The following is a 14,123-nucleotide window of genomic DNA, read 5'->3' on the forward strand; positions in this document are numbered from 1 at the left end:
AATCTCTGAATTTTTTTTTATCACAGCTACCTGTTGCTTACAAATCAAGCATGTGGGTTTTCCATTCATGTGCACAAAGATTCTCCATTTCTGTTAAAATGCATGACACCCTTGATCTACTTTTCTCTTCGATAAAGTCATGGGGGCTACTTGTCACATGGAACTTAAAATAAGGGATCAGTGTTATGAGATGTTGATAAACTGGGTCCGATGAACAGTGTCAGAAAAGTCGTATGGCAGATTTGACTAGGGATGCCACCCAAACAAGCTAAATAAAGAAATTAAGATTTATGGGAACTCTGCGTGGGATGAAACTGTTCCATGGGCCGGCTCTAGCCCAATGGCAATATGTTTGAAACCTTTGGTCTTGGAAACATCAACTGACAGATGCTGCCTGACTTATTGAGTGTTTGCAGCAGATGAGGGTTATTACCCAATTAAAGTTTTTGCTTCTTGGATTTATTTTGGGGTCAACAGGCTGGTTAAGTGATACTTGAATCTATTATCTGCCTCATCTCCAAATGTTGTGAAGAGATTAACCCCTGTAAGGCCAGCTTTATTGTAACTTTTTTTCTATAAGCCTAAATCAAAATTTAGTACTAAACAAGTGCCACTGGTGGGAGCAGTTTAATTTATTGGTAGCACCCAGCTTTTTCCTGCCTTCCTGAGGAAGGTTATGGTGACTGTTGTTTAGACCATAGGTTTGTTTCCGACATTGCCGTTGTGTTGGTAACAGTGTAGTACCTGTATAAAGGAACGTGAGTGGCTCGTAGGTTGGGTTATAGGAGTTGCAGTTGTTCTTGTGAATAGGTTGTTTAGAAATGTAAAAAAAAAAAAAATTACTGAGATGGAAGTGAGAAAGCGGATTCAAATTTTTTCATCTAAAATTTGTGCTGATCTACATATGTGGCACAAATTAGTTTAATATGCAATGTGCTGCAATTTCTTGGTATTCTTTAGGCACTTTCAGTAGTAGTATCAATGACGCCACGAATATCAAAGTGCGATCAGCGTTTTTCCAATGGCAACAAAACCCAGATTTTACTGGTCTCCCAATCCACTACTCTGTTCCCTAGTCAGCTTTGTAACCATGTTGAGCCCACTCGGTTTTCTTGTATCCCGACACTGGCATGCTGACAGGTGAGATTGGCTCAGGATCACATTTCAGGTATGCCTATTCGCTGCAGATATGCTGCATTCATAAGCTCAGCACCTGCATATGCACAGAGCAGTGGGATTTTGTTTTAAGAAATAGGCACACTGAGGCTTGCTCCACTGCACTGTGTAAATGTGAGAAGAGTGAAGATGTAGATTTGGAGATCCAGACCTAGAGTCGAAATTGAGGTAAAATTGCTTTTAGCAAACAAATAGAACAGGTTCAAATTTTGTTTTATTAATTATAGAAAATCTACTCTGTTTTGGGAATACACAAAGTAAACAATAAGAGGTTATGGGGAGCGGGTGGGGAAGTGGAGCTGAGTCCATGATCAGATCAGCCATGATCTTATTGAATGGCGGAGCAGGCTCGAGGGGCCGTATGATCTACTGTTCCTATTTCTTATGTTCTTAAATTAACTTTTGTCTATGTTCATACAGTAATGGGGTTGCATTTTGTTTGAATGTCAACTTGGATTACTAATCAAAATGAACAGGTTTTTTAAATCTATTAACTTAAGCAGCAAGCAGCATTTTCAAATTCCTAATCTTTATAAATGTTTTTTTTAAGGAGGCTCTGAATAAGAACATTACCAGAAGCACAAGGATTATACAAACACTGCAAGGTAAAGGCATTCTTTGTAGTATTCAAAATGAGATTGTTTCATAATCGTAGAGGAATTTGTTAATTGACAAAGGTCCAGTTGTGTGGTTGAAGTTGACAAATGAATACTGTCATATATATAATATATATAACCTCTCTGTGTAGGGTGTGCCAAAAAGTCTCCTTAAATAGCAGCACGAGCTAATTAAATGGGTGTATTTAAAAACATGTGAACACCAGAACATACTGCCGGTGGTGTATTTCACAGTATAGTGTTAGATCTCTTAATTTCCAATGAAATACGAACTCCGATGGTAGTTTTAACTTTTTAATCTTGGCAGAGAGCAACAAACTGCTGGCTGATTGCCAGTTCCTTTGTCTTACTAAAACCACATGGTCAAAATGGCTGTATTTATGCCTGGATTAATTTACAGAAAAGAATTCGCCGCCTTTGACCTTATTGGCTCACTACCCAAGGGTCCTAAAATGTCAAGTTGATTGATGCCTTAATGCAACATGCTGAAATGCATGTAGCATCTCTGACTTGTTGTCTGTGAATTTTTACAGCCTGTCTAAATGCAGCCTGTTTGAATTCTCTATCAATCCCCCCTTTGATTCTTTCACAAACTGAATCATAAAACTTCAGGTATCACTGGTTAAACATTCTACAAAATAATTTCATACATGTTAATAGAGTTTCCTTCTAAAATTTGTTGATATGTTTCGCCACATGTCCGGACTAGTAGCTTCCACACAAATTTACACCAACCCGAGTTCCATCGTGGCCACAATGGAAGTCTGGTTTTAGTAGGTTAATTAACCTTATTCCAATTTAATCCAAATCAATATCTTAATTCAACCAGTAAACAACCTCTCCTTAAGCATAACATACTCCTGTGCCACGTACAGACGGTCTGCTGGGACCTGCAAGGTGTCTCACCTGCGGGACAGCAGCTACAGCCGCCTGGTCGCAACAACATTTAATCAACATAAACAAACTATAAAAGTAAAACAATTACAACAAATAGAATTAAACCTTCCACCAATGAAGTTCCTATTGAACCTAGCCATTCAGTGGCTCCACTCCACAAAGTGAATGATGGGGGTTGCTTAAGTTTTTCTACCTCCTTTTGGATATGCTCCGCTAAGTGGGTAATTTCTTCAGAGCTATCTGGGATATATGTGTAACACTCAGTTCCGAGTAGGGCGCAAGTACCTCCCTTTTCCGCCAGGATGTAATCAAGGGCCTGTCTATTCTGTAGGGCTACTGTGCGGATTTCTACCATTTCTGCATTGATTTTAACTAGTGCCTCTGAGGTATCATTGGCTACTCGTTCCACAGCGGATGCCATGTTAATGGATTCCCTTGCCAGTTTGGCAGTCCCATACCCAGGGATCAGAATGGCAAAGAACCTCTCTGTTTCTGTGATAGCTCTCTTAGAACGGTGTAAATGTTCCGACAGTGACTTTATATGATGCATATAAGGCACAATGTAGGCTAAATAGCAGGATCCCATCCAATTCTGGGGCAGCCAAGGGTAGGCCTTGTGGCCACACACCCAATAGGTGCCATTATATGCAATGAATGTTAGCTGTTTCTTTGTCAGCAACACTCCGGGGCCTGTCCAGGCTTTTCCATCTGTTTTATTCAGAATCCCCGTTACGTTAAAAATTCCCACATCGGCCCAGTTTGGACGGTTCCGTGGCTTGATTACATTATAATTCCGGGAGCAGTTACTATACCCCATATTTTGGCCTCCTTTGATGTTTCTAATCAGACAGACCGATTCCCCCGGTCTTCCTATTCCCGTTGTATTAGTGATAACAAAAAATGGGGGCCGTTTGGAATTATTGTAGCACGGTTGGTATCCCCCTTCAAAGGTAGTCAAATTGTAACCTGCTGACTTCCATTTACGTGCCCAGTTTTCCGTATCCTGAAACGCATTGCCTGTTTTATTTTGATTAATTATCCACTCAGCCATTTCCGAGATATTCAAGAGAACTGGCCTCAAGGGAATCCCTCCCTTTGAGTGAATAGGAATATGCGCACACACCCAACAACTAGAAATGTTACCTTGTTTGGCAGAAATGTATGACATATATAAAAAGGTATTTACATGTAATTCCCTTGGTACTCTACTATTTCCCTTTGGTGCAGAGGGTCGGCTAGTAAGAAGTAGGCCTATGCCTATAATACCTACAATCAATAATACAGTAAATTTATACATTTTCGCAAAAAGTAATTGTCCTTATTAGATTTCAGCTTCAGTTACGGGTGCTCGTTTAATGTGTGAAGCGTGGATCCAGGCTTTCTTTCCTTGGACTTTAACAGCTGCCTGGGTGGTCAATAACACTTGATAAGGTCCCTCCCACTTGGCACCCAAAGGTTCTTTATGCAACTTTTTCACATACACCCAGACTCCCGGGATGATGTCTTGTCCTCCTTCGGGTGGATTACCCCAAGCTGCCGATACCTGTCGGGAAACAGAACTAATAGCATTGGTTAAGTTCTGACAGTATGATAACAAAGTGTCACTCATTAAGTGAACATCAGCTTTCCGTAAATCGATAGTTCCTGGCAGCGACATGGGTCTTCCTGTTATAATTTCAAATGGGCTTAGACCTGTAGTTCTGTTCGGGGTTGCCCTAATGCTACATAGCACTATTGGTAGTGCCTGGGGCCATGTTGTTCCTTCTTGGTGATATTTGGCAAGCCGTTGTTTCAGAGTTCGATTCATTCGCTCTACTTGTCCTGATGATTGTGGATGATAAGGACAGTGTAAATCCCACATAATGTAAATGACGTAGGCTCCATCTGGAGTAGGCCACAATCGTTCTTATCTTTAGCCCATATTGGGTGTTCCTTCAATTCTTCTTTCTTCAAAGTTCTAATTGACCATGTCACCTGACCATCCTCGAAATGCAACGATGAATCTACTTGGATTAGAATGTCCATTCCCAAAAAGGATTGATCATCTGGGCCTATCCAGACCGGCGTGGTTAGTTCATGTGGACCCAGCCCTATAAGTACCGGTGTTGTCATTTTAATTTCCATTTTATGGCCCCCAACTCCATAGGCTGTACGTACCCTGCCATCCAACGGCAAAAGGTCTCCATATTGTAGGGGTAAGCATGTTAATTGCGCCCCTGTGTCTAAAAGACAGTCCACATCCTTATCGCCCACCCTCAGTTATATATAGCCCATCTCCCCTTTGTTGTATTAGTGCGAGGAGGGGGGCCAGGGTGGGCTCTAATCGTTTTTGCTATCCCAAGTAACTCCTTCTGTTGTTGTATTGTCAGTCGCTTAAATGCTTCTATGAGGTCGTTATCTTGTGACAAGCCTGGCTTGTTGGCTGAATTGTATCCCTGGCTGCGTCCTCTTCCCCAGCCACGACCTTTCTGTTTTGCCCTGCACGTCTTGGCCCAGTGACCACCTTTCCCACAATAATGACATTTTCCGGGTAATTTTCCTAATAACTGTTTATCGGAATCCTGGGATTTCCATCCCATAGCCTGTACAGCTCGGACTTTAGCTCCCATATCCCGATCTAATTGGTTACATCGATCCACCAATGCTGCAAAGGTAGTTCCTCTACCTTCCCAGTCCGGTAACACTACCTTAAGCATTTTGGACAGTTCTGGCTTTAGACCTGCCACGAAAGCTGCTTTCAGGGGTCCAAACACTTGTTCATCCATTTCCTCATCCGTATTATTCATACCCGAATGTTCTAGCCACGTGCATCTAAACCGCTCGTCATACTCCAGAACCTCCTCTGTTCCTTTCTGTTGGAAGGCTGCAATTTTTCCCCAGTCTGTCTTAGCTGGACTGAAGGCTTGCGGCCAGTGTTTAATCGCCTCCCATCCTGCCTCTAATTCTTGCTCATTCTGCCCCAAAGCTTCATCTACCTTGTCGTGCAATTTTCTTCCCTGTGTTTTTGGCACCATTATGGTCAAAATTTGCACTCCGTCCCAGGGATGAAGTTGATATATATTTATTAAGCGGTCCAATTGGTCCCATGTTTTTACTCCCCCTTTCTTTGGATTGGGCAATTCCTTGGACCATTTATCAATTTTCTCTGGGTCTGCCGGAGCATGAACTCAGTATTCTTCATACACCCTTCTTTTTGTTTTTTTGGTTCCGCCCTCATCCGCAGTCTCTTCTGATTTGACTACAACTCGTCTTTTTTTTAAACTGGGCAAAGCGCACCCCTAATTCTTCATCATCCTCCGACACTGTATTGTCGGAGGATTCAGAAACCGTATCTATTCCTCGGTCGTGTCTTCGGGTTTGCGCTTTTAATTTATCCAAACATGGGTACCCTGGGAATTGATCAATACATTTTCCTTTTCCTATTACTGTCTCTTGACCTAATGATTTTTTCCATTCTTTAATTTCACCTTTAAGATCTTTAACTTCCGCTTCCAGCTTTTCAAGTTCAAGCTTTTTCTGTCACAGCTGTGCACAAACAGCTTGCAATTGATCCTTTGTACTGGTCAGTTCTCGATCATGTTGGGAATGCATTATAATTTCATTCCGGTTTCGGATCTGGCCCATAACCGCTAGGGACTATCTAGTTCGCTCTTTATTTTTCATACGGGTCATTTTTCCCCAGACCCTTTTAATCTCGTCCAAGGACCATTGTCCTTTGGAGGTTCCGTACTTTTGTTTGATCTTAATACAGGTTTTAGATAAGTTGAATTGTTGCTCTATGTATTCTTTCAACTGTTTGAAAATTAAATCTAGCAAAACTTCAGGTGGTGCCTGCCCACCTTTAACAGTTGTAGGCAATTCTTTGTTCTTATCTCCTGCTGCCATTATACTGAGTTCTTTACTGGGGTCTCGAGTCGTAGGCTTGCTAGCCGATCAATAGGTCGGTGATTAATTAACTAACACACCGCCGAAGTTTAGACATCTATGGGACCTCGAGCCGACTACCAACTGGAGGGTTCGCAAACCGGAGGCTTTCGGAATCGCGTAGAAGGAGAGGCGAATTTAGACTTTTGACCAAGGACTTTTTTTTAAAAAGAGGAGTCCTTACCTCAATATTTAGGTCCGATGTCCAAAATTCAGTTTCTTTCCTCAGCGACCCTGTTCTTAGTGCCAAAATTGTTAGATCTCTTAATTTCCAATGAAATACGAACTCCGATGGTAGTTTTAACTTTTTAAACTTGGCAGAGAGCAACAAACTGCTGGCTGGTTGCCAGTTCCTTTGTCTTACTGAAACCACATGGTCAAAATGGCTGTATTTATGCCCGGATCAATTTACAGAAAAGAACTCTCCTTCTTTGACCTTATTGGCTCACTACCCAAGGGTCCTAAAATGTCAAGTTGATTGATGCCTTAATACAACATGCTGAAATGCATGTAGCATCTCTGACTTGTTTGTGAATTTTCACAGCCTGTCTAAATGCAGCCTGTTTGAATTCTCTATCATATAGGTTGAACCTCCCTTATCCGTAACTCCCTCGTTCGGAAACACACCTCGTTTGGAACCATTCACGGCCGCCGGGTGGCGCAAAATTTACAAATCAATGAAAAATAAATTTACATACCAATGAAGTATAAATTTACCCAACTTCGGAGATGACACCTCGGGGCCTGACAGCCCGCCCACGTCCCCTCCTTCACTCCCTTGTCCCCTTCCCCCCCCCCCCCCCCCCCATGGCCAACTACTGCAGCGTCGAATCAGTGACGTCTTCCCTCCCTCACCGACCACCCCCACTGGGAGTATAAACCGTTGAAAACACGTGACTTCCCTTTATCCAGAACCTACGGGACCTGGTGTGTTCCGAATGAGGTATATTTCCGGATAAGGGGAGGTTACACGTGACCTCCCCTTATCCGGAAATATCCCTCATTCGGAACAGGCCAGGTCCCGAGGCTTCCGAATATGGGAGGTTCAACCTGTATCCTTTCTAACTGAGCAATATGGCCTAATTAATTAAAATCAACAAACAGGCAGTTGTTCCTTAAAAGTTTAGTAAAGTTGTACTTTGGCACTTAAAATAATTAGAATTCCTGATTTGTCAGCAAGTTTGCTGAGAGTGAAAGGGCTAGAATTTGGCCAGCTGTCGATGTTTGGTTTTTAATGTCATTTTTGGGAAAAAATAAGAATAAAATCTCGCCATTTTCTTAAGGGGGTAAACTTGGCCCAAAAATACGCCTGTCGATAAAAATCGGCGTTGCTGGAGGATTCGTGGTGAATACCGTGGTCCAAGCCAAATTAAAAATCAGGAAACATTCAAGTAATGAATCGCTGAAAAAGAATTAAAAAAAAATTAAAACTTCAACTTACCTTTTTTGTCGGTCTTCATCAACTTACCTTTTTTGTCGGTCTTCATACCTACTGACATTTTTGGGGCTGCAACTCAGGCTTTCCTCATGTGTTGTTTTTTCACTCGAGCATGGGTTTGCTGAACGGCCAAATTTAGGCGGTCGTATTTTTGGGGGAATTTCTATGTTTGCCGATCTGCTTTTTGGCAATATTTCAAAAGTGCCATTCTTAATCTTTGGCCACATTTGGTAAGTATCTTTTAACCAAGAAATACGAAATATCGCCGAAAAAACGTGCATTAGGCTGACCAAATTGTAGCCCATTGGATTTTTACTCCTGTGAGCTGTTGGGCAAATTGTAACCCCTTTTTTAATAAAACATTTTTTTTCTTTTATAATAGTGACTCACTATTCTCACTCAGAATAGATTGCATAAAAAAGCCATATTGAATGACTGTCTCAAATTACTATATAAAAAAAAATACTGTGATGCAGCACCATTTACAAAGGAATCAAAAAGTAAATTGAAAATTGATGGTTTCCCCTTTTAATTTTTTGGTGAAGTTTGTCCCTTATCTTTAGCTAGAGAAGGAGCCTGTGTCTTTGTGAATTAATTTAGTAATTAACCTTTCCTATAAGCAGTCCCATCTAGGAATATTTCATGGCCTTAAGTTCACTTGTACTTGCTTCAGCTGAGGTCCTTGATCCACTAGACATCCTGTGTCATTGTCAAAATTGAAACGAGCTCTTTAGTATTTGGAAACATCACCACTTGGGAGTTTTAAGATCTGGGTGATTTTTATGGACCGGAGAAGGAAAAGACATAGCTCTGTCGTAAAAACATGACTCTGCTTAGCTTGTGCCCTAGCACCCCCTTTTAAGTAATTTTAACAGGCTTGTATTTAATTGAGTGCTTCTTACCAGAGTAAAATTGAACTTTGAGTGGTTATGGGCAAAGCGGTTTAATGTTATTTTGTTAAAATCTGTGAATGTGAATATATAATTTCATTTATGTTACTGATAAATAATCAACTGAATTGAGTGATATGTGGCTTCCCTGTTAACTGCATTTTTGATTGATGTTCTTCTTCTTTACTCTAGAGGAATTTCGAGAGTTGCAAAAGGGGTATGGCCATTTAAATCAAAAGTTGCTGGAGCTGCAGAAGAAATTAACCTATGACATGTAAGTATGTGAACCTTCCAGTACTAAATATTTCATTGCACAAAAGTTTGCAAAGTAATCATACAGTACAGCAGTGTTACACTTTTTATTGTGATGCAGCAGCACAAATAACAGCTTCTATTTACTCCTTGGATGTGGGGAAAAAACTCACAAGGTGCTTCACAGAAGGCTTCTGGAAAATTGATGGCAAATTTCATGATCTTACTAGTGCACACACAACTAGCATGAAGTAAGAAAATTATTCCCGCAGTTTACACTTAAGAGGGTCCAAGTTTCGGGCCGCGCCTAGAACGGCGCAGCCCCGACCTGGACGCCCGTTTTTCGCGCCACAAAGTGCGCCTAAAAAAAACTTCCAGATTCTCGGGCTTCCTGCTGGTCCTCTTGAGCCTGGCGCGTCGCAGCACGAGCAATTGGGGGTGGAGCTAGGTCCCTGCACTGAAAACAGTGCCGGGACTTCTGCACATGCGCGCTACAATGTGCGCGCATGTGCAGTAGCTCCAGGCGCCCAAAACTCTGTGGGAGGGGCCCGAAGCACGCAGCCCCTAGCCCTGGCCGAATGGCCTCACTGGGGCTGCGTGCATAAGGCGGCCTCCCACGCTCAGCTCCTGCTTCCTCCCGATCTGACTCGACTCCCGCTACCCGTGCTCCCCCCCCGACCTGACCTCCCTCTCCCTCAACCCCTCCCCCCCCCCCCCCCCGAACCAAACCGAACCGACCTCCCTCCCTCCCACCATCCCCGGACCCGACCCAACGCCACCTACCTGTAAATCTGGTGCTGGGGACGGGCCCTGCCCGAAGTCTTGGGTCCGGCCCGTTCAGCCTCCCCCCCCCCCCTTCTCCTTTCCTCCCCCCCCCTTCTCCTTTCCTCCTTCTCCTTTCCTCCCCCCCTTCTCCTTTTCCCCTCCTTTCTCCTTTTCCCCCTCTTCTCCTTTTCCCCCCCCATCTCCTTTCACCCCCCATCTCCTTTCCCCCCCCCATCTCCTTTCCCCCCCCCATCTCCTTTCTCCCCCCCATCTCCTTTCTCCCCCCCCATCTCCTTTCTCCCCCCCCATCTCCTTTCTCCCCCCCATCTCCTTTCCCCCCCCCATCTCCTTTTCCCCCCCCATCTCCTTTTCCCCCCCCATCTCCTTCCCCCCCCCCATCTCCTTCCCCCCCCCATCTCCTTCCCCCCCCATCTCCTTCCCCCCCCATCTCCTTCCCCCCCCATCTCCTTCCCCCCCCCCCATCTCCTTCCCCCCCCCATCTCCTTCCTTCCCCCCCCCATCTCCTTCCTTCCCCCCCCCCATCTCCTTCCTTCCCCCCTCCCATCTCCTTCCTTCCCCCCCCCCATCTCCTTCCTTCCCCCCCCCCCCCATCTCCTTCCTTCCCCCCCCCCCCCATCTCCTTCCTTCCCCCCCCCCCCCATCTCCTTCCTTCCCCCCCCCCCATCTCCTTCCTTCCCCCCCCCCCATCTCCTTCCTTCCCCCCCCCATCTCCTTCCTTCCCCCCCCCATCTCCTTCCCCCCCCCCATCTCCTTTCCCCCCCCATCTCCTTTCCCCCCCCATCTCCTTTCCCCCCCCATCTCCTTCCCCCCCCCATCTCCTTTCCCCCCCCCATCTCCTTTCCCCCCCCCACATCTCCTTTTCCCCCCCATCTCCTTCCCCCCCCATCTCCTTTCCCCCTTCTCCTTTCCCGACATCTCCTCCTCCTCCCCCCTTCCCCTTCTCCTATTCCACCCTTCCCATTCCCCTTCTCCTCCTCCCCCCTTCCCCTTCTCCTCCCCCCTTCCCCTTCTCCTCTTCCCCCTCTCTTCCCCCCCCTTCTCTCCCCCTGCCCCCCCTCTCTCCCTCTACCCCCCTCCTCCCCCTCCCCTCGCTGTCAGAAACACAGACACTGACAGACAGAGAGTGAGAGACACAGACAGACAGAGAGATAGACACTGACAGACACACTGGGGGGGGCATCCCAGCATGCTGTTGGAGGGCTCCCGGTGCTGCAGTCGGTAAGTAGAAAATGTTTTATTTATTGATTTTTGTGATTTAAAAAAAAAATTATTTCTTATTAATTTTGTTTGATTTTATAGGTTGATTTATTGATGTTTTTATCATTTATTATTGATGATGGCTCTTTATTTGTAAAACTGAAGTGTTTAATGTTTGTAAACTTCCCTTTAAACCCCCCCCCCCCCCTCATTCCCTACACCTGATTTGTAACCTACGCCTGATTTTCTAAAGTGTAGACAAGGTTTTTTCGAGCGTACACAAATCTTCACTTACTCCATTCTAAGTTAGTTTGGAGTAAGTTTTCACTGCCGAAACTTTGAAAACAGGCGTAAGTGGCCGGACACGCCCCCTTTTGGAAAAAAAATTCTGTTCTAAAGTTAAACTGTTCTAACTGACTAGAACTGGAGCAAACTAAATGCCGAGAATTTGAATTTCTAAGATACTCCGTTCTACACCAGTTGCTCCAAAAAATCAGGAGCCGAAACTTGGGCCCATAGAATTGAGATTAATCCCAACAATATTGAGTATCTTCATTGATGTACATATTCACATTCTAGCCTTTTCATATTTTTTTTTTCTATAAAGGGGCTCTGGTCTCTCTAAAATCACAGTACCTTTTTGAGGTACTTTTGCAGATAATCATTAATGAGGACATTGGTCTAATTGATATTAACTGCACCATGGCACATATGAATTTCTGAGCATATTTTTCATATATTTTCCCTTTGAGAAAAGGCTGTCTGTCTGAGACTATCCTAAGTAATGGATTTTTAAATCAAGCATGTGTATGTGATTGCAGGTGTCCACTGTATGACTTCAGTGTCAAAGTGGTATTGTTTTACAGCAGTATTTTGCACCTCATCCTCAAAACTCATCTTCAGTGATGAAACGACGATCATCCCAGCAAAATTTTAAAAGTCTGTGAATCTATGTAGCATTTCTGTACAGGAATTTGGAACTTTTAATGACTTTTGTATTGTGGCATCAGTATCTGAGCATAGTAGATGCATGGCTCACCTGTAAAAGGAAATATGATAGACCTCTTGGTTGTGACTTCTCTGGGTCACTCCTGCAGATGGAGCTTTTTAAATCCGACTGACTCATGGAGAGATTCCGGTGTAAATATTTTGCTTTTCCTTAATTATTGATGTTTCAACATTAACGGACTTCGTTTGTGAATTTAAAAACCCAAAAGCCTAATTATGATGCTCTGCTGCAAAATATGAGGTAACTTCTAATATGTGTTTTCAAGGTTTTTTTTGATTAACTGGTCAAGATCCTAAAATGAAAGTCAAATATCCAGTATGTATTATTTATACAAAATTTTAACAATTGGCTTGTGACTGATGCCCTTCACTTCTCCTTGGAGAGCATTAATAATTGAAAATTTTACAACGACAGTCTGAAGCACGTTCCTTAATTCTAATGGTGTAATTCAGGAAACTACTATTCAGTTTCTACATTCAATTGTATATGGTGTCTAGGAGTTATGACATATTGCCCAAAAAGTTAGACCTTATTTATTCCCAAGACACAATAACCACATAAATAGAAAATTCAGCAACAACTGCAAGCAAAAGTTATGTTCTCTTTTTTTTTTGTTGACTATTTAGTACTCAGTGCAGCAATCAAATAAATGATCAGAAAGAGCTGTGTGAAGAGCAGATTAAGGAGCTAAACAAGAGGCTTGCTGAGGCCGCAAAGTTCCAGCCTGAAAACAGAAATACTGAAGCAGCTGATCAGAATAAGTTACTGGTAAAAGCACCATTTATTTATTGATTGTATGTTTTCCTATCCAAAACTTTGGGTGCTTTTTTATTGTTTGTACTTTTTTATTCTTTATATCTCTCTTTTTCTCTGTCTCCTTTTTCTCAATAAATATATTTTGTTTGAATTGGAAACTCCAGATTTACTGACTTGTATTGCTGATTATGTAACTCTACATTAGTTTATGATGTCTGGTTTGTTCGGGGAGAGCTCCCTAGGGAGCTGCTATCCCATCCGCCATCTTGCAAGACCTTATCAGCTGTGTGGCGGGGTCAGGTTGGTGGAGGACCTTTGTCTTATGGATGCTTAGTGTAAGGCCCATGCTTTCGTACACATCGCTGAAGATGTGGACGATGGCTTGGAGTCCAGCCTCTGCGCGGACACGAGTGTTGTCCGCGTACTGTAGTTTGATAATAGAGGATGGGACGGTCTTGAATCTAGTTTGGAGGCGACGAAGGTTGAGCAGGTTCCCACTGGTTCTATAGTTTAGTTCCACTCCAGTGGGGAGCTTGTTGAGCGTGAGATGGAGCATTGTAGCGAGGAAGATCGAGAAGAGGGTTGGCACGATGACGCAGTCCTGCTTGACCCCGGTCCAGATGTGAATTGGGTCTGTGGTGGATCCGTTGGTTAGGATCACGGCTTGCATGTCATCGTGGAACAGGCGGAGGATGGCGACAAACTTTTGGGGGCAGCCGAAGCGGGGAAGGATGTTCCATAGTCCCTCATGGTTAAGTGTCAAAGGCCTTTGTGAGGTCAAAAAAGGCCATTTACAAGGGTTGGCGCTGTTCCATGTATTTCTCTTGCAGTTGTCGAGCCATGAAGATCATGTCCTTTGTACCCCGTAGTGGATGGAATCCGCATTGTGACTCTGGGAGTAGTTCTTCAGCCACAGGGAGAAGAACGGTTGAGAAGGATTCTAGCGATGCTGTTCCCAGTGGCCGACAACAGGGAGATTCCTCTGTAGTTGCCGCAGTCAGACTTGTCCCCTTTTTGAAAGATGGTCACGATTACGGCATCTGAGATCTCCAGGCATGTACTCCTCCTCTGGATGAGAGAGATGAGGTCATGCATTGACGCCAATAGTGCCTCTCCGCCGTACTTTAGTGCCTCCGGGGATTCCATCTGCTCTTGATGCCTTGTTGTTCTTGAGCTGACGG

The 14,123-nt window shown here is 43.8% G+C and overlaps 1 protein-coding gene across 1 annotated transcript in view; it reads left to right on the forward strand.

Annotated features, from left to right (window-relative positions):
* Positions 1-14,123, forward strand: part of LOC139265204 (Golgi membrane protein 1-like) — a 71,702-nt gene that overhangs the window by 35,739 nt on the left and 21,840 nt on the right. Inside the window, exons 2-4 of the mRNA XM_070882133.1 lie at positions 1,727-1,781; positions 9,135-9,216; positions 12,813-12,954. Coding sequence (XP_070738234.1) covers positions 1,727-1,781; positions 9,135-9,216; positions 12,813-12,954 — 279 coding nt within the window. The remainder of the gene's footprint in view (positions 1-1,726; positions 1,782-9,134; positions 9,217-12,812; positions 12,955-14,123) is intronic.

The sequence above is a fragment of the Pristiophorus japonicus genome, chromosome 1, assembly GCF_044704955.1.
Source record: "Pristiophorus japonicus isolate sPriJap1 chromosome 1, sPriJap1.hap1, whole genome shotgun sequence".
NCBI classification, from domain to species: Eukaryota; Metazoa; Chordata; class Chondrichthyes; family Pristiophoridae; genus Pristiophorus; species Pristiophorus japonicus.